Raw genomic sequence first — 27,822 nt, 5'->3', positions numbered from 1 at the left:
TATTTTTAAAAATAATCTAGTAAGTAAAGGAATAAGTGTCATACATGTTTGTTAATCAGGCTGTTGGTTAGATTTGGCTGGAGCTATTGGGACTGAGCCTAAAGGAAAACTGCTGTAAAACAATGACCTGGAGCCACTTTTAGCTTGTGTCCAGTGGGTCAACACCGGCCCGCACTGACAAATAGACTCGAATCAGGTCTTTGTGACAGTGCGATGCTCTGTTCAATATGTAGGCGTTACGTTTCGCTTTGACAGCAGCTCCGGGGGGGTTTACTCCTAAAGGTTATTGACGGAAGTGAGCGGGGAAGTCTTTAGGAGTTACTGCGCGGACGTTGTGCTCCTCGTATCATTACGCCTCACAATATAGTTCCCCTTTTTATTTGCTTATAAAATCGACATGTTACATTTCTGTGTAAATATACTTCGCATGAAAACACTTCACGTAACTTTATTTAAATAGGGAACACGTGGAAGAGCTTGGTAAAAGTGAGGTAAGAACATATCTCTGTATGTAAAAACGGTGGCCTGTTCCTTTAACACTTGTATTACCCCCACAGGGACTACGGAAAGGATTTATTAAGGTAAACACGTTACTTAGTGCTGTTTTAAGAGGTTAAAAGTGAATTGTTGTTCATTTAAGTTTACAGATGTTCGGGATCTCATTTTCCACCTCCCTTTTTTTATTTAAAATCAGGAAATGTATTCATATCTGTTGGTCACATTTGCATTAACACACTGTGCTGAACATATCTGGTAGGGCTGCAGCTAACGATTATTTTGGTAATCAATTAATCGACCGATTATTTTTACGATTAATCGCTTGTCTGTGAAAGGTGCATGGAAATTGTATTTTTTAAATTTTTTGACCACATAAAGCTAAAGTGGCGCCGCTTGAGGACACGTGGATGGAGTAAACTTAAAGTAAACATTTGTAGGAGGCTCTTTGTGCTAATTCTGCTTTCTGATTGGACGAGACAAAGACAGATATTTGTGAAATTTATAATGTACAAAACACTGCAGACCCTCACTTTAAAAACAAAGTTGGTTTTCATCCAAAATACATAACTGTCATGTCTTTTTTGCTCTATTTTAGTCTGTGTTCACTAGAAAACGATTAATCGATTACTGAAATAATTGACAACTATTTTAGTAATCGATTAGTTGTCGATTAATCGATTAGTTGTTTCAGCCCTACTATCTGGTGCAAAATTCTGCTCAGAAATCATGTTCATTTCAGCTACATTATGTTTTTTTCCTAACATAAAAATAGATATAAACACAAAATACATACAATGGTGTAAACTTACTACTTTAAGAAGACCAAAAGGCACACAGATGTACAAAAACCTCACCATTGATTCTTTTCGCAGGTCGCTGTAGATACGAGCCACTTTGTCCTGATCCATCTGGTTCAGTTTAGGATGGATCTACAGACAAAAAAAACACGAGTTACTCCTTCATGAATACGTAACTATGTCATAACTATCTAAACTCAGAGAGCGAGAGTCTGCGCACCCGCTCTTTGGAGTAGATGATGTACTTCCGCAGCAGCTCCTGGGGAATGGTCGGCACGTCGGAGAAGTTGGGCAGGACCACCTCCTCCAGGGCCGCGCCCGCCTCTTTGTTCCCGGGGTGATGCTTGATGTGAGAGCCCACCACGAAACGGGCCAACATCTCGTCCTGGAGGGAGACAATTAAAATCATTACACTGTGCTTTGTCAGAAAAAGAAACAAGGAAATACATGTTTAACCTCTTAACTCCCGCCTGAACCAAGAGCATTTTCTCCTGTTCAGCTTTACCCAAATCCTGTAGGCCAGTGTAACGCCTCATTTGAAAGCTAAGATATACAAAACTCATCTAAATGGATCTTTTTCCTCAAATCATATTTTTTTCCCATCATTTTTGTAACTTTTTTGTAATTTTTTTTCTTCATTTTTTGAAAAAATTTTTGTCACATTTTTGTCTGGTTATTTTGTCATTTTTCCATCCATTTTTTTGTCACTTTTTGTTCAGTTGTGTCATTTTTTGAATCATTTTTTTCGTCAATTTTTTGTTATTTTTGCCATTTTTTGTGTGACATCTTTGGCACTTTTTCATCAATTTTTGTGATTTTTTTGTCACATTTGTGTTATTTTTTCTACAATTTTTGTCAATTTCTTGTGACATTTTTGCCACTTTTTCAAGTGTCATTTTTTGCCAAATTTCTATCAATTTTTTGTTATTTTTGTCATTTTTTGTGTGACATCTTTGGCGCTTTTTCATCAATTTTTGTTACATTTTAGCAATTTTTTAGTCACATTTTTGTCATTTTTTCTTCAATTTTTTTGTCACTTTTTGGTCATTTGTGTCATTTTTTGTGTCATTTTTTGTGTCATTTTTTGGTGTCATTTTTTGCCAATTTTTTATAAATTTTTTGTGATTTTTGTCATTTTTTTTGTCATATTTGTCATTTTTTCTTCAATTTTTGTCAATTTCTTGTGACATTTTTGCCACTTTTTCATGTGTCTTTTTTGCCAATTTTTTGTGTCAGTTTTAGTAAATTCTTTGTGATTTTTTTGTCATTTTTTGTGACATTTTTGTCATTTTTTCATCAATGTTTTCTCACTTTTTTGTCACATTTCCATCATTGTTTTCGTCTCAGTTCTGTCGCTATTTTCTCACCTTTTTTCCAGAAGCTTTTGGATTGGGGTAAAGCCAAACTGGAGAAAATGTGGTCGGCTGAGGCGGGAGTTAAGGGGTTAAAGGCTGCTGTGTTTTCCCACCTGCACAGGGTCCACGGTGTCCCGGACCACACACAGAATGTCAAATCGAGACACAATGGGCTCCGTCAGGTCCACGTTCTCAGCAAAAGTCAGGGAGGGATCGTACCGGCCGCCTGGAGAACCAAACCAAGCAGGATCATTAAGAAAAAAAAACAACTTGGAATTTATTCTGACACAAGACATTTCGACAACAAACGGTTTGAACTTCAAGAACCATTAAAGCAGCAGGTTCTGAACAAATATTTAAAGTGACAGACACGATTTTTGGTAAAACAATTACATTTAACATTTTGCAAAGGAAATGTACCCTGTTTTCTTTAGCTCGGCCAATTTTGTGACGTTTATAGTTTCACTTCCCTATAGATACAGACGCATCGTCATAGGCGTGGCTTCGCCGAGGGGGAAAATAGAATCTTTAGAGAAACACAATTTTCCCTCTTTTTTGCCATTTTCTGATAGAATATGAACTTATTTATCACATAAATAAAGTCAAGTGTAAATCGGGCCCATATGGATATTTTGTCACAGCAGATTGTTCAGTAGAAGTGAAAAAACGGCAGTTGTAGCTCACGCTAGCTAACCGTTAGCATTAGCCCGATGCTAACATGCAGCATCATGTTAGCATTCTCCGTTATTTATGTATTTATGGGCTGTTGAACCACTTTGCTCCTCCCCATGTCTTTGTATCTTTATTTAGTAGAAACTATATTCATAATTCAGCGTTTGTTAAAGTAGTTTTTGAATAATTACAGAAAATTTACATTTTTTCAAAAAAAATTTCCCCCTTAACTGTTTTCAAACATGACCATATATGGGCGATTCCAGAGATGCCGTCTGTATCTATTGCTGGGTTGCAGGTTTTAGAATGTGATGATGTCATCGGGCCCAGCGGGGGGCAGGAGCCCGTTTTTCCTATTAACAGCATTACACTTTCACAAGTCGTAGCTCAAAAGAAAATATATGAATTAGAAAAATTATCATTAATATCAGTCACTGGGTCCATGATCTCTCTGTACAAGACCAAACATTTCCTCAAAGACAAAATAATTTTTCCTCCATACAATAGCATTGGCCTTTAGAACGCTCTGATGTCACCTGCAACCCAGAGGACAACAATTTTTAACTGTTGCCATGCCAACCATGTTATGTCAATGGGAACTGAGTCAAACTCTCCATCTCAAAACCATTTATGGCGACCATTAGGAAAATCTGCTTTTTTTCCCACACATAATTCCTTAAGTGTTCATTCATAAATTAATGCCTTATGTGAGAATATACTTGTGAGAGCCAATGCAGCTGAAATGCTAAAAAGCGTTTTAAGTTAAAGTTAAAAATATTAAATCGTTTTTTGGTTAAAAAGTGGCAAAGGTTAAAAAGTCTAAAAGCTAAGCTTAAAAACTACAGTTAAAAGACTAATGCTAAAAGGTAAAAGCGTTAAAAGGGGTAAAAAAGCCCTCAATCTAAGTCACTCCCGTTACTTAGACACCTCTGATGTCATCAGTGTTGAGCTGAGTTCAGGTGTGGGAGCAAACAGATTTTCTACCTGTTGCTACAGAGAGAATGTAATGTCATTTTACATTTATTTTTTGTCTAATAAATGGACTTCACTGGATTACGTCTCCCTGGTCTTCAGTGTAAGAAACCTTTCACATCTGGCTCACTGTGGCTGAAATGAGCCACTACACTACTGAACTAATCTAATGAAACGTGCTTCATCCCATCAGCAGCAAAATGTTGTTCGCCTTTAAAAGATTTAAACCCAAACAATCCCGAAATGACATCTGTGCTCACGTTATTCACAGCACACAGTAATATCAATCTGGCTCAGGTTAACACAGCCCTGAGATATTTCCACAAACTCTCAAATATAAACGATTACTTGTAAGGACCAACTATTTTACACAAAGACTCCTTCAAAGTACTTAAACCCATGTCATAATAAGTTCTGACAGTGTGTTTTCAGCTTCGTACCGATGGGGTTGGACGCGGCGATGACGGTGCAGCGAGCCTGCAGGGAGGTGACGATCCCGGCCTTGGAGATGGAGATGCTCTGCTGCTCCATGGCCTCGTGGATGCTGGTCCTGTCTGCGTCGTTCATCTGCAACACACCGTCAGTTATTAGAGCAGATAGTTCAGTCACCCCAGTTCTGTAGGTCTTGGCTTTGAGGTGAGGCTTTACAACTGCCCTGTAGGCTCTAGTCCAGAAGTGGAACACACACTCGGGGCTCCACTCGAAATGATAAAATTGGTGAGAGATCTAACGCCAAACTGGATGAGCGTCAGCGTCCGCCATGATAAGAAGCTTCCGAAATGGGCTGTCAGTTAGGAAGGAGTTAGGGAAAGGAGTCTATCTATCATAGCACCAGAGGTCTGGTGCTATGCACCGTAAATGCTCTAATATCGGCCGGGGCCTTTATTTACTCAAAGGCATTAGAGACAGGCCTTTATTTCTATTTGAGCAAAACGGACGACCAGGAAAATGAAGAAAAACGAGATTTGTGTCCATTTGCACCTAAAATATTCGGTTCATTTATTAATGAACATTTCAAACCCTCTCCCAGCGGCTGGAACATTGACGCCTTTTATTTTGTCGGGACAACAGGAAGTGTTTCGTTGCTGTTAGCGGAGCTTTGACATCAGTGTCACTGCAGGTTTCTGTTTCGTTTTTACCGGACCGGATTATTTGTTGTTATCTTGTGTAAAAGGCGAGTTTAGACGGAGCGTTTGTGTTTGTGATCGATCATGAGACTGACCCGAGAGAAGACGAGACGCTCGCGCTGATGGGAGGAGTTATTTTGAGGCGTGGGACTGACCTGCACACGGAGCAGCTGGACGTGCTTTGAAGACGCGATGGAGACTTTATTAAAAAAGTGGAGGGTCACACAACATTTGCCCTGGTTCCAAATATGGTCACAGGAGGTTTGAAAAGTGGCTAAATCTGGGTCAAAGTTACGCTCGGATCAGCTCCTCCGCAGCGTCCCCCTCGGCCCGGGTTCAGTTTGTTACTTCCTGCACGTGAGTTTTCATTTACACCAGTGTGAGACAAATTCCAAACATGGGGAATATTTCTACTGCTATAGTTTCTAATAAAAGCCCCGGCCTGTTTTAGAGACCGGCTTTAATTTGCCTCCGCCAGCCACGAACCCGGCCTCTGTCAGAGACCCGGCCGCTAATGGAATACAGGCCAGTATTAGAGAATTTACGGTAGTTTTTTTTCTGAAACAGCAGTTGGTGATGTCACTTCCCCTGTGTTTTCCGCCCTGGGTAAGGACGGTCGAATTTGGAAAATGCTGCTGCAGCTCTAGTTCACTAACTGCATAGAGATCGAACAGTCGACCCCATGAAGAGTTAAGGATCAGGACATAGAAGATACGTATTTGATGTTCCGGATGGAGCCTTGGTTAAGGTGGGGGTTAGAGGTTAAATAAGTTCATGTCGGCCAGTGTTAATTTTGACTACATATTTTAATTTAGTTTTAGTCTTAGTCTTTTGACAAAAATGTAATTTTAGTCGAAAAAATCTTTTAAATTTGAGTCTAGTTTTAGTCGACTTTGCATTGATGATATTCATTATTATATTTATATTTATTAATTTTTTATTTATTCATTATTTATATTTATTTTTAAATCCTGTAGGCCAGTGTAACGCCTCATTTGAAAGCAAAACTAAATTGATATTTTTCCTCACATTATCAGATTTTTTTTCATCACTTTTTTTGTTGTCATCTCATTTTTGTCAAATTTTCGTGACTTTTTTTTGTCATTTTTTTTCATCAAATTTTTCTCACTTTTTCGTCAAATTTTTTGTCACTTTTTTTTCTCACTTTTTTCGCATTTTTGTCTCAGTTTTGTTGCTATTTTCACACCTTTTTTCCAGAAGCTTTTGGACTGGGGTAAAGTAGTAGTAGTAGATTTTAGTCTCTCCCTTTCATTTTTATTTAGTCTTATTTTAGTCGACTAAAATATCTGGACATTTTAGTCACAGTTTTAGTCTCATGAGAAACTTTTAATTTAGTTTTAATCCAATTTTAGTCACAAAAATATCACTTTGACTAAAATTAAGACTAAATATTCGACGAAATAACTGTAAATAACAGTAAAATAGTTAAGCTTTACGTGGTGTTCGTCCCAAAACAACGTCTTGCAGGAATAAAAACATCTGCACCACTAAAGTAAAGTGTGATTAACGAAACCGTTTCCGTGTCACGTCCACTGCACGGCCTTGTTTGTGGCAGTACCTTGTCGAACTCGTCGATGAGACACACTCCTCTGTCGGCCAGCACCAGCGCCCCGGCCTCCAGGGTCCACTCGCGGGTCACCGGGTGCCTCTGCACGTAGGCCGTGAGACCCACCGCGGAGGCGCCCTGCCCGGTGGTGAACACGGCGCGGCTGGCCACCTTCTCCACGTACCTGAGGACCACGTTCACGTCAGATCATGCTCTTCACACGAGGCTGTTTTTAATAATACTGTAGTGATTGAGGTCGTACTTGAGGAACTGGGACTTGGCCGTGCCGGGGTCTCCACACAGCAGCACGTTGATGTCGCCGCGGACTTTGTGTTTGCCGCCGGGGTTTTTAGACTCGCCCCCAAACAGAGCCAAGGCCAGAGCTCTCTTGATGTCTTCATGGCCGTAGATGGATGGACCCATACTCGCGAAGATCTGTGGAGAAAAGAATAGTTTAAGTGAATAAGCAGTGAGTTGTTAACCACAGTGTTAGGTGAATCACAATTAATATTATTAGCAACAAGATGTTAGGTCAGGTTAATTTATTTGTACCCGTGGGTAAATTCGTCTTGCAGTTCTGAGAACTAGTCGACACAATAAAACACATTATACAAAGATAAAACATCACACTTATTTAAATATAAAGCTTGTAAGTGCTGCACATACTAACAGGAAGTGCCTTTGGTTCAGAAACAACTGAAGTTTAAGCCACTTGACGGTAACAAAGATAAAAACCCGTGTCAGGGGTGATTTGATCCAGACTTGTTCATAAAGGAAGGGGCAGCGGGAACAAAGCTTTTCTTAAAACGGTTTCTGTGGCTTATTGGCATCAAAAACCGACGCCCAGACGGAAGCATCGAAACTCTGAATGCAAAGGAGGCTCTGTGTCTTTGACGATGCTTCATCCTCTCTAACTGTCTGTCCTGCAGAAAGTCCAAACTGGTCTGAGGCCGAGGACTTTACTGGACCACTTGACCAGCTGATTCAAGGCGTTTTTGTTTCTAACAGAAGAGCTCCCGTACCAGGCAGAGCTCGGGTCGCTTCCATGAACGCCCGATAGAAAATGTGTCATCACAGTTTTATCTCCATGAAAGAAGCACAGTTTCCGAAGCCCTTTTTACAAAACAGCAGCTCAGTTTTCATTAAAATTCAGTTTGCAATCTGTAATTGTTCCAAGATCCCTGTAGGACTCCACACACTCCACGTGTTTTCCCTTTATATATGTTACAACATGTGGGAGAGTGCTCCCCCATGTTGAGGTGTGAGAAACAGACAGAAAAGGGAAAAGGAAACGCCTAGGGGAAACTTCTGGCATATCCTGTAGCTTGCCATTCAACTTATTTGTCAATTTTTAGTGGAACCAGATCCAGTTCCTCTTAAAGGGATATTTCAGGATTTTTGACATAGGATAACTTGGAAATGAGGCCCTATTATGTAGTAATGCCGGCCGCAGGTAAACAAACTACTGTAGTTCCGGTAAACTAGCAGATCACTCCGCCGCTGCGTAGCTACAACCAGGAAGCTGATGCTGCTCAAATATAAGTTATTTTAAATGCAAAATGGTTTTATTTCAAAGATTATTCAGTCAACACAGACATTTATATGGTTAGCCTGGTGTTATTAGTGATTTGCCTCAGGTGCTCTGTGCTCGGGTCAGACTGTTTTTAATGCAGTCTACTAGTTACCATAGACATGCACTAGCCTAGCAGTAGCCTAGCACTAGCACTAGCCTAGCACCAGTACACTCTTCAAATATAAGGATTGCATGAATTGAAAAAGAAAAAAAAAAAATAGAAAACTATCTGGATAACTAGGAAATCAGGCCCTATGTCAAAAATCCTGAAATATCCCTTTAAGTCATTCTTTTCTAGTTCCACACCTAAACCAACAGATGGCACTATTCTATTGTGTAGTAATTTTCATTGTATGCACTATATACTATTTGTAGCAACCAAATTCATCACAAGGACAAGGCTATTGCAGGGACTATTGCCGGTTTGCAAAGCAAATGGCTGGTAAAAATAATTTCCATCGGCCAAATTGGCCGACAGTAAAAAATATGGAGAGAATATAGAAAAATGTATTAAAAACAACATGTCACCTGGGTCAGTGACTAACATAAAGTGTTTTTGAGACAGGCCTAAATATTAAAGAAAGGGTCAATGTTTTTATCAAAACGCCCATTTTACAAAGCGCAGTTGAAGCGCCAGTGTCACGCTGGAAATGAAAGGATTTTCTCTTCGTGCTTCGTCACATTTTCAAGAAAACAGTGAACTACAGGTACATTTACTTTTATAAAAGTGTGCACAACTCAGCAATACTTTTGATTAGGATATTTAAACGAGCGTGTGGTCAGTCAGACTGACGCTCTCTGAGCGGCTCCACTGGTGTTGGAGCCGCTCAGAGAGTGGCCGGGTTTAGAGGCGCTTCTCTCGGTCAGTCTGCGCAGACGCCTCAGCTTAGTTACCGGTGTTGGAGCCGCTCAGAGAGTGGCCGGGTTTAGAGGCACTTCCCTCGGTCAGTCTGCGCAGACGCCTCAGCTTAGTTACCGGTGTTGGAGCCGCTCTAGAGTCGATTTGCCTCTGTAATATTTCAGCGGTGACAGACCTAATCATTATTTTACACCTGATGTCACATTAAAGCCCAGCCCTCGCTGAGCAGCTCATGTGGTCAGACCTGGATAAGGAGGGTCATAGATATGGGCTACTTTCTGTCTGAGTGACAACTGCCGCTCTCAATCGATCCACGCGCACTTTATATTTGGATTTCAGCTGCATTTTCTCACTTCATTTTTTCATTAGCAATAGCAGTCTTTTGGACACACTAAAGCATTCGTGTAGCGCTCTGTCTAAATGTAGATTGTTTTTGATAATAAGCCACGTTCATTATTTTTTTATGGCTGGTAATTCTTGTGAATGGCCGACATTTTGCGACCCAGCCGGCCAAAGTGACCGACAAAAAAAAAAGTCTAGCGGAACCTCTGGGCTATTGGCCTCAAAGTTCATGAAATTGATTACAATTAAAAAGGGACAATATTTTTCCCACAAAAAACTAATTCTGTTCCATCAAGAAATAAAATCCGGTGTAGTGCCTAAGGCTGGGTACCAATAAAGTTTATTTAATACCAGTACTTTAACGATACTTGGTTTTTGACATCAATACATGAATAATACATTTCCAAAACTCACCCTCTCTCCGATGCGCTCGTCCTTGGACAGCGCCACGATGGCCTTGACGTCTTCGTCGGTGAGCTCCGCCACGGCCACGCCCTGGTCCCGGCGGGTGATGTGATTGGCCAGGATCACCGTGGCGAACACCGGGAAGCCGTTGGCCATGTTCAGGGAGCCGTCATAGTTGTTGTGGTAGATGCCGGTCAGCTCCTACGAGAGGCGCATCCGGGTTAGGAACAAAAAAGCATCTCACGATTGTCGCAGACTGTGTTTGGCGGACGACAAGTCGCACCGGAGTATAAGTCGCACCGGCCAAATAATGCATAAAGAACACATAAGTCGCTCTAGTCACACATAAGTCTCCAACTTACCATTTTTAAGCAAAATCTTAGAAAAACTTGTCTTTATCCAACTTAATGATTTTATTACTGCACAAAATGTCCTTGAGAAATTCCAGTCCGGCTTTAGGGTAAACCACAGCACCGAGACCGCCCTTTTAAAGATTTTAAATGACTTTAGATTAAATTATGATTCTAAGAAGTTGACAGTGTTGGTTCTTCTGGATCTGAGCGCTGCCTTTGATACAGTCGACCACACGATTCTTTTATCTCGTTTAAAACACATCGGCCTCTCTGGTGCTGAACACAAATGGTTTACTTCCTCCCTCACAGACAGGACGTTCATGGTGAGTGTGGACACCTTCTCCTCTGAGGTCCATAAAATCACATGTGGTGTGCCTCAGGGTTCAATTTTAGGCCCAGTGCTTTTTAACCTGTATATGCTCCCACTTGGTGATGTCATCAGGAGACATGGAGTCAACTTTCACAGTGATGCTGATGATACACAGTTAAACATCTCCATGTCTCCAGATGACACCAGGCCGATGGATGCACTTCTTAACTGCGTTTTAGAATCAAATCCTGGATGGCAGAAAACTTTCTCCAGCTTAACCAGGACAAAACTGAAATGTTAATCATCGAGAGAGAGACTTTTACCCAAACTACAGTCACTGTCTTTAATCCTCCCTCACAGGTGAAGAACCTGGGCGTGATTTTTGACTCTGAGCTGGCGTTTATTCCACACATTAAGAATATCACAAAGACAGGTTTGTACCATCTGAAGAACATAGCCAGAGTCGCCCCATTCTCTCTCGGGCCAACACGGAGACGCTCATGCATGCTTTTATCACCAGTCGTATCCACTACTGTAATGCCCTGCTCTCTGCTCTTCCCAAAAAGAGGATCTCAGGTTTACAGCAGCTCCTGACGAAGACCAGGAGGCGGGACCACATGACACCTGACGAAGACCAGGAGGCGGGACCACATGACACCGGTTTGAGAATCGCTGCATGAAAAGCGCTTTATAAATAAAGTTTGATTGATTGATTGACAGACAAGTCGCACCGGCCAAATAATGTGCAATGAAGAAAAAAAACATAAGTTGCATATCCAGCCAAACTATGAAAAAAAGTGACTCATAGTCCGGAAAATACGGTAACTTCTGTATTTTAACGTGCTCACAATCTCGTCTCCGGGTTTGCAGTTGTCCACGAGGTCGGCCAGGAGGATGGCGTCTTTAGAGCGAGGCAGACGACCGGCGGCGACTTTCCCGGGGCTTTCCTGAATGGTGATCCTCTGGTAATTCTGGTACACAGTCTGCAAAGGAAAAAACAGCACATTTAAAAAAAACACTCCTTCACCTTCAGCCAAAACCCTTTTCTATTCAGAGCAACAAAAATGTGACCAAAACACAACAGCAAAGTCACAATAATGCAATGAAAAAGAACGTGAAAAAAGTGACAAAAACGAGGAACAAGATCAGTTTAGGTCAGTTTTGTGGGTCTTAGCTTTCAAATGAGGCGTTACTCTGGCCCAGTGGTTCTCAACCTTTTAGAGAAGCGAGCCCCATTATAACAGTTCATTAGGATCGTGACCCCCACCCGGGTCAGACCATGGGAAAGACAGGGACATTAACCCCTTAACTCCCACCTGAACCGAGCACAGTTTCTCCAGTTTGGCTTTACCCCAATCCAAAAGCTTCTGGGAAAAAGGTGTGAAAATAGCGACAAAACTGAGGCGAAAACAATGACGGAAATGTGACAAAAAGTGAGAAAACATTGACAAAAACGTGACGAAAAATGTATGAAAAAGTGGCAAAAATGTGACAAGAAATTGACGAAAAAATGACAAAAAAAATGACAAAAATTTGATTAAAAAAAAGAGACTAAAATGTGACAAAATGTGACAAAAAAATAAAAAAAATGTGACAAAATGTGAAAAAAATTTGACAAAAAAATGAAAATGTAACAAAAATTTGATTAAAAAAGACTAAAATGTGACAAAATGTGACAAAAAAATGTGACAAAAAAATGAAAAAAATGTAACAAAAGAAATACAAAAATGATGAAAAAAATGATGAAAAAGTCATAAAAATGAGTTGAATTCCCAACAAAAAAATGATGGAAAAAAAATCTGCTGACGTGAGTAAAAAGATCCTCTCGGTTCAGGCGGGAGTTAAGAGGTTAAACTATATAACTCTTAAAAAACAAAGAAAAAACAATGGCTAAAACAAAGAGCGCTGGAAGCCCCTTCTGCGCGGTTCGTTTGTGCAATGTGAGTGCAATCAATCCGTGCCCGAGTCGGACTCGGTTCCGGACTTTGGCCGCTTAGAGGAGCTGGGCCAGAGCGCGGCTCGGTTGCTCGTGTTTGCGCACACGCACGGATACAAGCGGCTGTTATATGGGCGGGTGCATTTGTCACGTAAAACAGTGAGAAAAGGCAGAGCAGCGGCTGCCTCGCTCTCGTCTCCCCGGCCCCGACCGCTTCGCTCCCGGGCGGCTCCCGGACCCCGGGCCACAAACCGCTCGTCTCCCCGACCGCTCGTCTCCCCGACCGCTCACTCCCGACGCCGTGGCCGCTTCACGCACGTCTCGGGGTGACTATACGGGGAGCGGCTGCGCTTCTCCCGCCCTATGTCCGAGCTTCTCTGCTACTGTACCTGGTTTGGCCGCAGGCTTTAGTGGGACAGATAAAACCTGCGGGTGCTTTTATCACTTGTGACTTCGGTGCGTGTTCGTGTTAAGTGCTTTGTCGTAATGTAGCGTATACGAAGTATAGTCTATACTTCCAGGAGTTCACCAACATAAAGCTGTTTAACCAGTGGCTGAAGCAGCAATGAATGGCATAAACTGAGCGTCAGATCTTCTGTTCTCGTAGCCTTTTTTGAAGGCTGTATATGAATCCAAAGAAAGGCTCAGGGCGGCAGGTGCTGCTCCACCCCCGCCTCAGCTGAGCGGGACAGAGGGACGCGCACTTCTCTATTTCTCTGCTTTATTAAAATCGACTGTTATATTCACCATAGCCCTTTGTGTTAAACTGTAGTAAAATGCAAAGAAAAGTGGAGTGAAGAGATTTGACAGGGCTCATAGTAGACATTATTTCACGCAGCTGTTTAAGGTTTTGTTTTCTTCCGCATTATGTTGCGCTGCTGCTGCTCACGTGCACTTGTAAACAACTCCTCGTGGTCGGCCACGGCTCGGTTCGTTTGTGTAAGTGTGAGCGCGGGCCGTTTGGGGCATCCAGGACTTTCCTCAAACGAGCTGGAGAGTGGCACGGTTCGGATGCCAAGTGTGAGTGCGCCCAAAAATGAATTAAATTTAGAACAAACAATGGCACCCTGGTAAAATAGCATGTTTGCTACGACACCATAATAATAATATTAAAACATATATTTATCTATATGCTCTGGCGACCCCCCAAATTTGTCTCGCGGCCCCCAGGTTGAGAACCCCTGCTCTGGCCTAGAGGCTGTAAAGCTCCAGTCCAGAAGCTTTCAGATTTGAGTAAAGCCACAGTAAGAGGTTAAGATCTGACCTGCTCCATGTTGATCTCGAAGGGCCCGGTGGACTGACACTCGGGACAGGAGCCCGGCTTCACTTCCTGGTTCTGGGACTGGAAGAACGGGCCCAGGACGAAGTTGCACTTGTTGCAGTTGTACTTGACCATCCCGAGCTGGGGCAGGACGCCGGTGCAGCTGCTCACCACCCCACTGGTGCGGATCAGCTGGTTCAGGTGGAGCTGTCTGAGGGGGGACACGGGGGTGAAGAACAAGGCTTTGATATGATATCGCATCGGATATTGTTATCGCGATGTCTTTCTTTTTATACCACTCTTAACTTTTTATATCACTGTAGGACACGGGGACGGGTGCTTAAAAAGTAAAATTAAGGATGTAAAAAGCTTGAGTAGATCATATTTGAGGACAATAGAATGGCGCTAAAAAGAATGAAATACCTTTGCATTTATCTTCCCAAAAGGCGCAAGGCTGGAATTTCTTTAGTAATTTGTCTGTTGTCAATTATCTCGTCAAATATATCGTTTTTTTTAATTTTTTATATCGTGCTAGAGATTTTAGGCAACATCACCCTACCCTAGCAACAAAAAACACAAAAAATGATTGCATTTCATTTAAGATTTGCAAACAGAGGAAAGGATCAGGAATTTTAATATTCAAAAACCAACATTTGAAACTACTTTTGGGCGAAATATTGTGTACAATTTCTGCGTAAATGCAGTTGAATGTGTCTTGGACCATCATTTTGGTACTTTAGACAAGTTTGAGCAGTGAAAACATTGAGAAATGCCTTTTTTTTTTAAAATAATGATTCGATTTAATCTCTTAACCCCCACATTTTCTCCAGTTCGGCTTTACCCGAATCCATTGTAAAAGATTCTTGGAAAAAAAACGTCAATACAAAAACAAGGATGAAACCTAAAAGACGAAAAACTTGACAAATAAACAATACCATCGGTTTTGTGGGCCTTAGCTTTCCAAATGAGCCGTTCCATTGTTGCTCTCCGGTCGAGAAGCTATTGGATTTGGGTAAAGCTGAACTGGAGAAAATCTGACGGGATAAGAGGTTAATGCCAGTGTGAACCTTTTCAAACGGTCTGTAAATGCAGTAAATCAGAATAACTGCCTTGTATTAAATGTCTCTCTCAAAATGGCTGTAGTGAATGTCTTGAAAATGGAAAAAATGTGACACAAAAATGACAAAAATATGACAAAAATATGGCAAAAATATGACAAAAAAATGACAAAAAATTACAAAAAAATGACAAAAAAATGAAAAAAAAAATGACAAAAAAATGACAAAAAAATGACAAACAATTACAAAAAAATTACAAAAAAATGTCAAAAATATGACACAAAAATGACACAAAAATTACAAAAAAATTACAAAAAAATTACCAAAAAATTACAAAAAATGGCAAAAATGTGACAAAAAAATTACAAAAAAATTACAAAAAAATTACAAAAATGTGACAAAAAAAATGACAAAAAAGGTGGCAAAAAAATGACAAAAAATGACAAAAAAGTGACAAAATCGGCCTGTCTCTTTAAGAACCTCTGAGCCTTTAGACACGCCCCCTCCACACGCTGTCTGTGGCATCAGTGGGGAGGGGGTTCTGCTGAGGAGCAGTGGTTGGTTACAAAGCTCGGAGGCGTCTCCAGGAGGTGGGGGCGTTCCTAGGAGGACTCAGGCAAACCTATCCCTAAAATGGCCGCCATCAGAGTTTTTACAGATTACTCAGAAACACGTGAATGTGCCAAGGCAACACTTCAGCCATGTTTTTAATGAGGGAAAGCTTGAAAAAGTCAATTTTGCATAATACCCCCCCCTTTAACCAAGATTTTCTCCAGTTCGGCTTTACCCAAATCCGTAAAGTCCCCAGGCCGGTGTATTATGTTGCATTTTCAGCCTCGTTTCGACTCATTTTTGTTGCCATTTTGACACTTTTTTTCAAGAAGCTTTTAGATTTCGGTAAATGTGCTCGGTTCAGGTGGGGGTTAAGTTTATTTTTGCAGACTTAATCGACTGACTTTCCCGCATAAACCCTGCAGTATTTGTTTACGACCTCTGACTGTATGAAAAGCAGCCGTTCGCGGGTTTACCTGAGCGAGCGGATCTCCTCCACCAGGGGCAGGTTGCAGATGCGGACGTGGATCTCGTGGGCGATCCGGTCGTATTTGGGATACATGGCCAGCACCACCTCTTTCGCCGCTTCGTCAAAAATCTACAGAAAACGTATCGTATCGTCACGTAACGTTCTTCTAAATCAAACAAGTCCTTCAGCTGAGAAACAACAAACCTTCAGCATCTCAGTGGGAGCTTCTGGCAGAAAGTAGGCCAAGACGTGCTCTCGGGCGGCCAGGTCTTCGTAGTTCACGACCAGCGACTCCTTGTTCTCTGCAGGAGGTCATGCTTTTAAAAACTGCATCCATATTTCGAAGACTTTCATTTCTAACTCCGTACCTTTGCACATGTCGCTGATCTTCTCTTTGAAAACATTGTGTCCGTTCTCGTCCACGTGGGTTCGGAGGAAGTTCTTGAACCGGTTGTAGATCTCGAGTCTCGGAGCCGCCATCGACACCCACTCCCTCACCGTGTGGCCCTGGAGAACGAGCAGCGAGTCAGTCGTCACAGCGATAAGGGATCGTTTTAAGGAAAATCTACAAGACTTTAGCATTAAATCATGTTATTATACGGCTCTTCACAACGTAAGTAGAAGCTCCGTTGATTTGAATGGGATTTCCCAACGTTCTACCGGTCATTATTTTCTGATAAAGGACCTCTGAGAAAAATAATGACGCTGCCAATGGCAACGGAGTTGGTGCTTTCATATCACTCCGCGCGTACGTAGTAGCGGACACTATCTCTGTCCCCGTCACTGCGAGAGAAGTTGGGGGAATTGCTCGTGAAGTTAGCGTGAGTCTGACTTTCAACTTACCAAGAGATTCACCACCATTACTCCTCTCAAACTGCGCCTTCAGCTAAGTAGCTAGGCTAGCTACTAGCCTTGCTGCTTCTAGCCTAGCAAAACGTTGCCGAGCAACGCGCAAACTTTTGGGAACTATTTGTCGCGGAAGTCATTAAATAAACCTTTCGACCTTCATAAAAGTGTACGAAGTTTATGTTGTGTGTTCAGTTGGCAAATGGCCGTATAATAAGCGGGATAATGTATAGAACGCTGGTCATTATCGGGAAAATAAGCACCTTCAGGGCGAAACAAGACCCCTCCGCTTCGCGTCGGGGTCCGGTTCGCCCTGTCGGTGCTTATTTTCCCGATAATGACCAGCGTTCTATACATTATCCCTTACTTATAACACTGATCCCGAAGAGCTTTATTTACTTGCACATTAATTTGACTGGATTCTAAGGCATGTTGGTTACGTTCCAACGTACTTTTGGGCCGGTTGGGCCAGTCAGATCGAGATAAGGCCCGTTTAACCTTAACACCAGCCCACAATTAGCGGGAAAAGCCATTAGAATCTCTATCATTACTTAGATGCAATCGGCTTGTTGCACAATGTGTCTACGCTAGTTCCTCTGAGCTGAAGCTGTGGGCGCTAGTACTTCCTGTCCGTATTAATTTCCATTGAGATTAGCTTAGACTCGTTCGAATCATCAGATTTCCTAAAAACTCTGAACGATCTGACCAAAAACCTTCCCATTTTTGTCTCGTCTCATCGACGTAAACTCGTAAACGTCTCGTCATGTTCTCGTCCCCAAAGAGCTCATTTCATCGTTACGTTATCGTCATTAAAAAAAGGGGCGTCAACGAAAAGATATCGTTATCGTCGTTAACGACACTGATTGTAACTCCCTCCAGGACCCACAGAACCTCAGACCAGAGGTTCCGCTAGACTTTTTTTTTGTCGGCCATTCGCAAGAATTACCGGCCATTAAAAATATATATACATAATGAACGTGGCTTATTATCATCAACAATCTACATTTAGACAGAGCTACACAAGTGCTTTAGTGGATTCCAAAACACGGCTATTTCTAATAAAAGACTGACGTGAGAAAAATGTAGCAACAGCGAAAATCCCAACATGAAGTTGTGCGCGTGGAGACGGTGGAGCAGCAGGTGTCACGCTGATATACATCACTCATATAAACTTTAACTCAGTTCGGCAGAAACAAAATGCAGCTTTTGTCCTCGATTCGTAGCTTATCCTGGTTTAGTTCAAGCAAAGGGCTCATTGTTTTGCTCATCACCTCGACTATTGCATTGAATATGACCCGGGTTTTTTCTGCCCGTCCAGCCCTGGTTAAGTTCACGGACTAACCTTCATGTCCTCCAGGTTCTCGATGCTCTCGATCATTTCCTCGTCCTCTCCCTCGGTCACGCCCTCCGCCGCCCTCTCGGCCAATCGGCGTCTCCGAGCCGCCGGCCGCTCGTCGTCCTCGTCTTCACTGTCTGGAAAACAAGAGAGAATTGTCCCTCGAATTATTCTTTCATGTAGAGCAGGGGTGGCCGACTAGTCAGAGACCAAGAGCCGAAATGTTCAACCTTGATCCTGTGAAGAGCCACAAAGGCACCGACCATTAGCGAGATCCAGGGGCGGTGGTTTATTGTGATTAAATATAATGTGACCGTTATATTTAATCACAATAAACTATAACTTTATGCCTGGCCTTTTTTTTCTTTCAATAATTGTATTAGATGTATTGGTTTTACTCCTCACCAAGATTGAAATAAATATATATTAAATAAACTGACATTTTGTTCTGTTCTGACTGGGACAGAATTAGATATATATATATTTTTTTTATGCTGGGGTGTGTTTGTATGGGGGGCCCTGCCCACTGATCCCCCTCCTCTGATTTGCCCCTGGCCTGTGCGCTCAGTGCAGCTTCATCCTGACTGGAGAACGCACTCTCGGCTGCACAAAGTTCATAAAGTTTAATCAGGAGCCTCTGGACGACAGAGTCTGTTTTAAGTTGTATTTGTTACAGTTTCAGTCACTGTGAAAGAAAAGTCATGACTTTGTGTATTTCCGTGTTACGATGTCGCGCTTCGCATCATGTGCTACATTAGAGCTCCGCTTTTTTCCATTTCCTAATTTAGATCTTTTTCTGTGAATATGAGGCCAAATTACATCAAATAAAGAGTAGCTGATCCCAGAGACACGATCTGACTGTTGTTTAACTACATCCTGCTGTGAGTGAAGCTGCACAGGCATCTTTCACGCCGCCTCGAAAACGAGGGAGATCCAGACTCTCATTCATGTAGAGATGGAAACAGGGTCTGTAGGACGATGGTTGGATTTCTGGTCAAGATTCGTAAAGACTTTTACAGTTTATGGGAAATATGTGCCAAGACTCTTGTAAAGAGCAGAATTGTATTATCCAGTCATGCAAAGAGCCGCATGTTCCCCACCGCTGCACCAGGAGGCCCCTCCCTGAAGTTCTCAGGGCCCGAGATGGTTCATACGGCTGTAACATGTCAGAGATGGACTTTGGCTAAACCATGAAAAGACTTGTAACAAGCAGAGCTGTTTTTAAGTCGATTCTCTGAGCGACTGAAGCCAGTGCAGAGACCGGAGCACTGGACTAATGTGGTCGTATTTCCTGGTTCTGGATTTTCTGAGCAGCTGTTACAGTCGTCTAACCTGCTGGAGTCAAACACATGGATAAGTCTCTCCAACTCTGGTTTCTACTCTATGTGTCTGCAGTTGGTGATGTTTTTCAGATGGTAAAAAGCTGCTGATGTTGTTGCTTTAAGTTCTGGTCTGAGTCCAGGATTTCTCCCATATATTTTAACATGATTTTTCAGTTTTAGAGAGCAAGAGAGACTCGAGGTGACTGATAGCACTTTTAGCTACACTAGAGAGTTAAGGCCTGTTCATACTCCACAAGACGCGAGAACTCTGGCTGTGATTGGCTGGATTTTTAGTGGGCGGGGTTATTTTGGCGGAAGCAGGAAGCGAGAATCCAATGTTTACGTCCTAACACCGGTGCGGAAAACGGAGACAACATGGATAGTTTTGAGGCACCGCTCGCGGCAGTAAAAGACTTTGCTGAAGGATTACACGAACACGCAAACGGCAAAAAAGTCCTGGAGAGAAACACGAGGACGAAGAGGAAACAGAAGATCCTGGAGCTGCTGCGTGAAAGAGGCGAGTGATGAAGAAAAGAGAGGTTCAGGCTCGTGGACGGAGGAAAACCAGGCTTGTACATCATAGACCCTTTCATCAAACACCGGGAAACGTCACCAACATGTTCAGTGAAGGTTCTTGGACAAAACCTGTACTGAGCTACACAGACTCAAACATCATGGTTTTACCGAGTGACACGGAGGTAAACTTTTAACGTTAACGTTTTCTAACATAATAAACCAGCGGGAGATGTGGCTAAACATGAAGTCAATCTTCAAAATGTTTGCAATTACCGTGACTGATACGTTTTATAATAGTTTGAACTCAAATAGCTCGTTTTATTTCTGTAATTCCTAGATTGTTTTGGCTGCGGAAAAAAGGGGGTGTGGCAGTTCGGCAGCAACACGTCTTGTGGAGTATGAAATGTCAGAGCTCAGACCAACTTTGCTCTCGTTCTTTTTGCCTCAAGAACAAGAACAAAGTTCTCGCGTCTTGTGGAGCATGAAGAGGCCTTTACTTCTCAACACAAAACTCCAAGGAGAACTGTTGTTTGAAAATTGAAAATTATTGCGCTGCCATATTAACTGCAGTTTCTAAAATTTGCCAATTGCAACCATTCAAATGCGATCCATACATTTAAAGTTACCAGCTACATTTGGATTCACAAGTTGTTTCCACAGAAGAACCCTGGTTGTTTGTACATGGAGCCCCGTCTCACCGTAGAGCAGCCCCCGGCGCAGCCTCCCGCTCAGCCCCTGCTCGCGGTCCCGCCTCCTCATGGCCTCCTCAGCTGCAGCGCGAGCTCCAGGGGACATCTCCGACAGCTCCTCGTCCTCCAGGTCCAGCCCCTCCGCCTCGTACTGGTCCAGGGCCGGGATGGCGCGGTAGTCCCTGACAAAGGGAAGCACAACAGTGAGGAGAAGTGGATTTGCAGACTATCCTATAAGTGAATAGTATGAGTGTTAAGGTCAGCTCACACTACACGACTGGATTCAGGTCGATTATAGAACGTCTGGGGGTTCACACTGAACGACTGAGAATCGTCAGAGCGACTCACGATTCTGACAAACAGCTGATGTTTTATAACACAGCGCGTCTGTCGTCTCTACGGCTTCAAAACTGACCCCAGATCAGCAAAGACAGGCCTGTGTTTGTGAGCGCGGGATAACGTGTGTGTCCCGATTGGTCAACGGTGTCAACAATGTCACAACACCGCAGCGCTAGCTTACTGCTACTACCAAGCTTCAACTGGGCTATAGTTCTGTCACATGGAGATAAAAGTCGGCGACAGGAAGAAGCGGGACGTGTTTCAGTGGATTTAATAAGAAAAGGAGACGGGCGTCGACCTCAGGATGGAGGAGACAGCGGGGAGGCTAGCCACCGTTAGCCGCGAGGTGAAGCTAAACAGTTCGTCTCCAAACTCAGTAAGAGCCGCTAAACTCTGCTCGTGGTTGAAATGTGGCTGGAAAAGGTGGTTATGGTGAACTTTTGCTGATATAAAGTTGTGCTGTTTCGTGTGTGGGGCTGTGGCCATGAAATGAGTCGTTTGTGCCGCTGGTTTAACAGAGAAGTGAAAAAAAGGAGGCGCGGCGGTGTTTTCCTGTCTTTATATCACTCTGTCATTCACATTTGTGTCGGTAAAATCACCCACGTTTCTCCCGTGCGTCCAAAATCGGGCTTAAAAATCAAACACTCAAACACCTTAACATCAAACAACACTGCAGACGTACCTCTCCATCCCGTCTCCGATCAGCTCCTCCCCGTCTCCGTCCTCTTCCTCCTCTCCGGGCAGCGGCGCGTCTGCAAACAGGCCCTCGGACTCGTCCTCAAACGGGGGCAGGTCTCGGCCCGGGCTGGAGGTCAGGTCTCCTCTGCGGGACGCCCTGGTGGGGCTGGTGGCCATGTGGAAAGACTCGGAGGAATCCTGAAAGTGACGGGGAACGGGCTTTAGTCTGGAAGCATCGAGTTATAGGGCTGCTCGATTATTGAAAAAATAATAATCACGATTATTTTTGCCAAAAAGACAAAAATCCAGCAGAAAAGACAAAAATCCAAAAATTAGAAAAGAAAAAAAATAATCGATTTTTTGCGATTATGCTAATTTTGTAATAGTTTAGTGTTGTACTCAAAATCGTAATCGAATTTCGATTAATTGCACAGCCCTATCGAGTTACGAGTAAAACCCAGCAACAAGTACTTCAATAATCACTGGATTCTCAGAACAGAAAGATTAATAGTATTTTAATGGGCCATTTTTGAGGACGTTTGGCAGCTCACAGTTTAACCCCTTAACTCCCACCTGAACCGAGCACATTTTCTCCAGTTTGGCTTTACCCCCAATCCAAAGGCTTCTGGAAAAAGGGTGAGAAAATAGCGACAAAACTGAGGCGAAAAAACTTATGGAAATGTGAAAAAAAAGTGAGAAAACATTGACAAAAAACGGACGAAAAAACGATGAGAAAAAAAAGACAAAAATGTGACGAAAATGTAGAAGAAATGTACCAAAAAATGATGAAAAAGTGGCAAAAATGTCACAAAAATGTACAAAAAAATGACAAAAATGTGACGAAAAAACGAAGTGGCAAAAATGTCACAAGAAATTGACAATGTGACAAAAATGCACCAAAAAATGATGAAAAAGTGGCAAAAATGTCACAAGAAATTGACAAAAACTTTAAGAAAAAATGACTATTAATTAATGACTATATTAATATCGAAAAAGTACGATAAAACAATAGCTTTTCATTAATAAAACTGCACTCTCTTGTTCACCTAACCCATAGTTAAATCGTGTCATATTGATAGCGAGAAATCTGGCATGAATGTCGAGATATGAAGTTTTGTCCATATCCTTCAGCCCCAGGTAGTTGTAAAGGTTCTTGCATGTGACGATGGAAAATATTTAGTCACCTACTTTGACACTGCTCTTTTGTGGCGTTTGTCCCTTGTTCATCACATCTGACTCTCATCTCACTTTTCCATCACATTGTTGTTACTCTTTGTCTCACATTTTTGTTACTCTATTATGGCTTTGAAGTCGCATATTCCTCGCTTTTTTGTCACGTTTCATCCTAGTTCTCGGCTCATTGTTGTCGCTTTTAGATTCGGTTAAAGCCAAACGGGAGGAAATGCACTCGGTTCCGGTGGGGGTTAAGAGGTTAAAGTCTGTTTTATAGCAGAAAAGCCAGAACTTTACTTGGAGTCAGGGGCGGACTGGCCATATGTCCATTCTGGAAGAGCACAGAATGGCCCCTCACTTTACCTTACCCCCGGGTGTAACCGAGCTTTACCCAAATCTAAAAGCTTAACCTCTTAACTCCCGCCTGAACCGAGAGGATCTTTTTCCTCACGTCAGATTTTTTTCATCATTTTTTTGTTGGGCATTCAACTCATTTTTTTTTGTGTGACATTTTTGCCAATTTTTCCATCAATTTTTCGTCACTTATTTGTCAAACTTTTCTCACATTTTCATCATTGTTTTCGTCTCAGTTATTTCACTATTTTCACACCTATTTTCCACGCATTCAAAAACGAAAAAAGTGCTGGAAAAGCACCAAAAAAGTGACAAAAACACAACAAAATGTGACGAAAACGTGACAAAGCAATGAAAAGAAAACCGAAAAACAAGAGACGAAAACACAACGAAAAAGTTACCCCTTAACTCCCGCCTGAACCGAGAGGATCTTTTTCCTCACGTCAGATTTTTTTTGTTGGGTATTCAACTCATTTTTGTAACTCATTTTTTGGTCAACTTTTTATCAAATTTGAGTGACATTTTTGTAATTTTTTTTGGTAATTTTTGTGACATTTTTTATTTTGATTTTTGTGTCATTTTTGCCACTTTTTCCATCAATTTTTTCGTCACTTTTTTGTCAAACTTTTCTCACATTTTCGTCTCAGTTATGTCACTATTTTCACACCTATTTTCCACGCATCCAAAAACAAAAAAGTGCTGGAAAAGCAACAAAAAAGTGACAAAAACACAACAAAATGTGACGAAAACGTGACAAAGCAATAAAAAAAACCCCGAAAAACAAGAGACGAAAACACAACGAAAAAGTTACCCCTTAACTCCCGCCTGAACCGAGAGGATCTTTTTCCTCACGTCAGATTTTTTTGTTGGGTATTCAACTAATTTTTGTAACTCATTTTTTGGTCAACTTTTTATCAAATTTTTGTGACATTTTTGAATTTTATTTTTTCATTTTTGTGACATTTTTGCCACTTTTTCCATCAATTTTTCGTCCCTTTTTTGTCAAACTTTTCTCACATTTTCGTCTCAGTTATGTCACTATTTTTACACCTGTAGGAGCCTAAATTATGTTTTGTTCTGTAAATAGTTTCAATCAGTTTAAGACATAATTATTTTTGTTTGGTAACTTTATGGTTATTTTGGTTTATTTACTTTTCTTCATTTTGGTATTTGGTAATTGGTTTTTGTCATATTTTGTTTGGTTAGGCTATAGGTGTCGCTATATCATGACGCCGCACAGTGTCGCATTGGTGGGGATGGCACAGAATGGAGCCAAACAGTTTTTAGACCACTGCTACCCCTTTTTTGTAATCCCCTGTCAGTCTGTCATGTAATGTATGTTTTTTCTCACTAAAGAGTTTTTAACTGCACTTCTTGACTCCATGGATTTTATTATTGACGGTGTTTGGATTACTTTACGACATGCTAAGGGCGCAGCGAGTCATGCTGGCTTCATATAATTTTAGAACCTACATTTAGTCTAAAAACTCGCTCCAAATGGACTACTGGACAGTGGAAATACCCGACAATCAGATGAGTACAAGTGGATCATGAACTTTTGTGCCAAAACGGGGATTGAAGACGAAAACGCCGAAGGACTAGCCTCTCTTTGTTTGCTGCTGCTAACCTGGACCACGCCGTGGTGCGGCTATTACGCACGAGTGAAAACCTTGGATAAAAGCCGTTTTCGTGGATATTCTGGACATTTCTGTGGATTATTCGTTCCTTCCTAATTTGTGGATTATTATTGTGGAAAAAGAACTATCAAAATGTCGGAAGATCTGGAGCAAATTGGAGAAAAACGGACTATAAAGTTGACCGAGCGGGCTATGGAGGACTACAAAACAAGGTACCTAAATGCACGCAAACAAAAGTTGTCTCAAATATCAAGAATGATTAATCACCTTGATGAATTAATGAAAACGGATGAAAATGCAGATGTTGTCAAAAACAAAGTACGTGTGGATTATCACAGTTTGCATCAAGAGTTCTGTGAAATAAATGCGGGGCTTATGAACTATATGTCCGAAGAGGATTATGTGGAGGATCAAAATACGTGGTTTGAACCTAAAAACAAGCACATAAATGACTATTTTTGGAAATGTGAGAACTGGATGAAGAATGTTTTGAAACCTGCGGCACAAACTGAGCAAGCGGCGGTGGTTGTGCTTGGCGCAGAGGCACCTGCACCAGCGCCCATGGTCGAGGTCAGATCTTTACGCGCTGACCAAGTGGACAATAAGTCAACAAGGAGCGGAGCGCAAAGTCGGCGTTCGGGCTCATCTCATGGAAGCCGTAGTTCAACGTCATCGATCAGGATAAAGGCAGAGCTGGAACGCGCGTCTTTACAAGTTAAAGCTGCTGCGCTACAGGAAAAGCTGGCTATCGAAAAAGAACAAGCTGAAATAATGGCACAAGAAAAGCTGAGAGCCGTGGAGTTTGAGACGCATCAAAAACGACTTGAGGCGGAAATGAAAGCAAAGAAGGAAATGCATGACATTCAAACCGCACTGGCTGAGTCGGAGGCTAAAATGGAGGTGTTGCAAAAATACAGCTCACAGTGCGTCCAAGCTCGTTCTGACTTTAGCAGTGATGGCGGTGATAATGAGGATGGTGATGGTGGTGTGAACAACGATGCTGATGGAGATGTATTGGACATTGATTATTCAGAGGCGCAACCATTGGAAAGGCAACAGCCGCTGCCATCTGCTGGATCAAAAATGAACAACATGCACAGAGAACTACTACCACCTGTATCCCAATTTTCATCTCGGCATGTTTGGCCAGCACCTAATGTTTCATCAGCACCCAATTCTAGAAACAAGACACCACTGCCAACAGTCATGCCACCAAGAGCCTCAACAGCCCTTAACCTGGAACCAGCTGACGGGCCAGCCTTTGACAGCTTGTGCAAAGCCATAAATCAACAGGCCAGTGTTACTGACTATTTGGTGAAAAATCACAAGGCTACTCTACTTCCTGAAATAAAAATTTCAACGTTTAGCGGTGACCCACTTCAATTTCAGACCTTCATCAGATCTATTGAACACAGCATTGAGGGCCGCACAAGTGATGCATGCGACCGATTGCAGTTTCTTTTGCAATACACCAGTGGTCAACCACATGAACTGGTAAAAAGCTGTATTCATATGGAGCCGACAGCTGGATATACTAAGGCAAAGACTTTGCTAAAAGAGTTTTTTGGAGACGATTTTAAAATTGCAGATGCCTATATGAAAGAAATAATGGACTGGCCAACAATTAGGTCAGAAGATGGCGCTGCACTACACTCTTTTGCGCTGTTTCTCACTGGATGCTCCAATGCCATGTCAGATATCACTTACCTGGAAGATTTGGACAACACTACAAACATCAAGTTGCTGGTAAGCAAAGTTCCTTACAAACTTAAAGAAACTTGGAGGAAATGTGCATGTGACTTACAAGAAAGAACAAAACGGAGAGTCAAATTTAAGGATTTTGTCGATTTTATTACAAAACAAGCCAAATACATGGTACATCCACTTTATGGAAGCATAAAAGAAACAAATAGTGACTTTGTACCCTTCCACCAAAGATCAAAATCAAGGGTCCAAGATCCACCAAAGTCCAAGAAAGTCTTCAGCACAGCAGTTGTTTCTTCCTTGGTGGAAAACAAAGATGATACATCACAAAATCAGAAAGTGTCATACATACCTGTGGATGCAAATGCTAAACCTTGTGCTTACTGTAAAGGAGAGCATCACAGTCTTGTTGTCTGTAGGAAGCTCAAAGCCAAGTCGCACAAAGAAAAAATTGACTTTTTGAGACGCAGAGGTTTATGTTTTGCTTGTTTGAAACACGGACATATGGGCAATAGTTGTAAAGAAAAGGCAACTTGTCAAGAGTGTTCAGGACCACACCCAACTTTGCTGCACATGAATTTTAAACCAAAAGAATCACAATCTACAAATGAAAACCATGAGCAGCAAACAGTGTCAAGTGCTCTGGTACAGACTATGGAGACTCATCGTCACACAGGGGCCGGTAAAGAAGACTGCACTCTCTCTATTGTGCCGGTGTGTGTGAAAGCTGTAAAAGGGACTAAAGTAGTAAATACCTATGCATTTCTGGATCCAGGAAGCACAGCTACTTTTGCCACAGAGTCACTGATAAATGAACTGAATATGAATGGACATAACACAAGTATTTTGCTCAGGACAATGGGAAGAGAATCTGTTGTGAACACTTGTATTGTGAACGGACTGGAAATCAGCAGTTTGGATAGTGAGCACTTCATCCAGTTGTCTGAAGTTTACTCACAAAAGTCGATTCCAGTAAGCAAAGAGAACATCCCTCGGCAAGAAGATGTGAATAATTGGTCCCACCTGAAAGAAGTGAAAATCCCTGTTATCCAAGCCAACATTGGATTGCTCATCGGAGCAAATGTACCCAAAGCTATGGAACCACTTCAAGTGGTAAAAAGT

General features: G+C 42.0%; 1 protein-coding gene across 1 annotated transcript in view; it reads right to left on the bottom strand.

Moving 5' to 3' along the window:
• mcm2 (minichromosome maintenance complex component 2) overlaps positions 1–27,822 on the bottom strand; it is a 36,977-nt gene that overhangs the window by 4,260 nt on the left and 4,895 nt on the right. Inside the window, exons 2-16 of the mRNA XM_079579245.1 lie at positions 21,837–22,030; positions 20,825–20,997; positions 18,295–18,425; positions 16,475–16,613; positions 16,311–16,408; positions 16,114–16,235; positions 14,031–14,238; positions 11,679–11,813; positions 10,177–10,368; positions 7,251–7,423; positions 7,001–7,172; positions 4,735–4,861; positions 2,764–2,876; positions 1,516–1,680; positions 1,353–1,427 (exon numbers count right to left, since the gene is read on the bottom strand). Of these exons, the coding sequence (XP_079435371.1) occupies positions 1,353–1,427; positions 1,516–1,680; positions 2,764–2,876; positions 4,735–4,861; positions 7,001–7,172; positions 7,251–7,423; positions 10,177–10,368; positions 11,679–11,813; positions 14,031–14,238; positions 16,114–16,235; positions 16,311–16,408; positions 16,475–16,613; positions 18,295–18,425; positions 20,825–20,997; positions 21,837–22,030 (2,217 nt within the window). The remainder of the gene's footprint in view (positions 1–1,352; positions 1,428–1,515; positions 1,681–2,763; positions 2,877–4,734; positions 4,862–7,000; positions 7,173–7,250; positions 7,424–10,176; positions 10,369–11,678; positions 11,814–14,030; positions 14,239–16,113; positions 16,236–16,310; positions 16,409–16,474; positions 16,614–18,294; positions 18,426–20,824; positions 20,998–21,836; positions 22,031–27,822) is intronic.

Source organism: Gobius niger (assembly GCF_951799975.1).
Source record: "Gobius niger genome assembly, chromosome: 20".
Lineage (NCBI taxonomy): Eukaryota > Metazoa > Chordata > Actinopteri > Gobiiformes > Gobiidae > Gobius > Gobius niger.
This window is presented reverse-complemented; position numbering and strand designations above follow the sequence as displayed.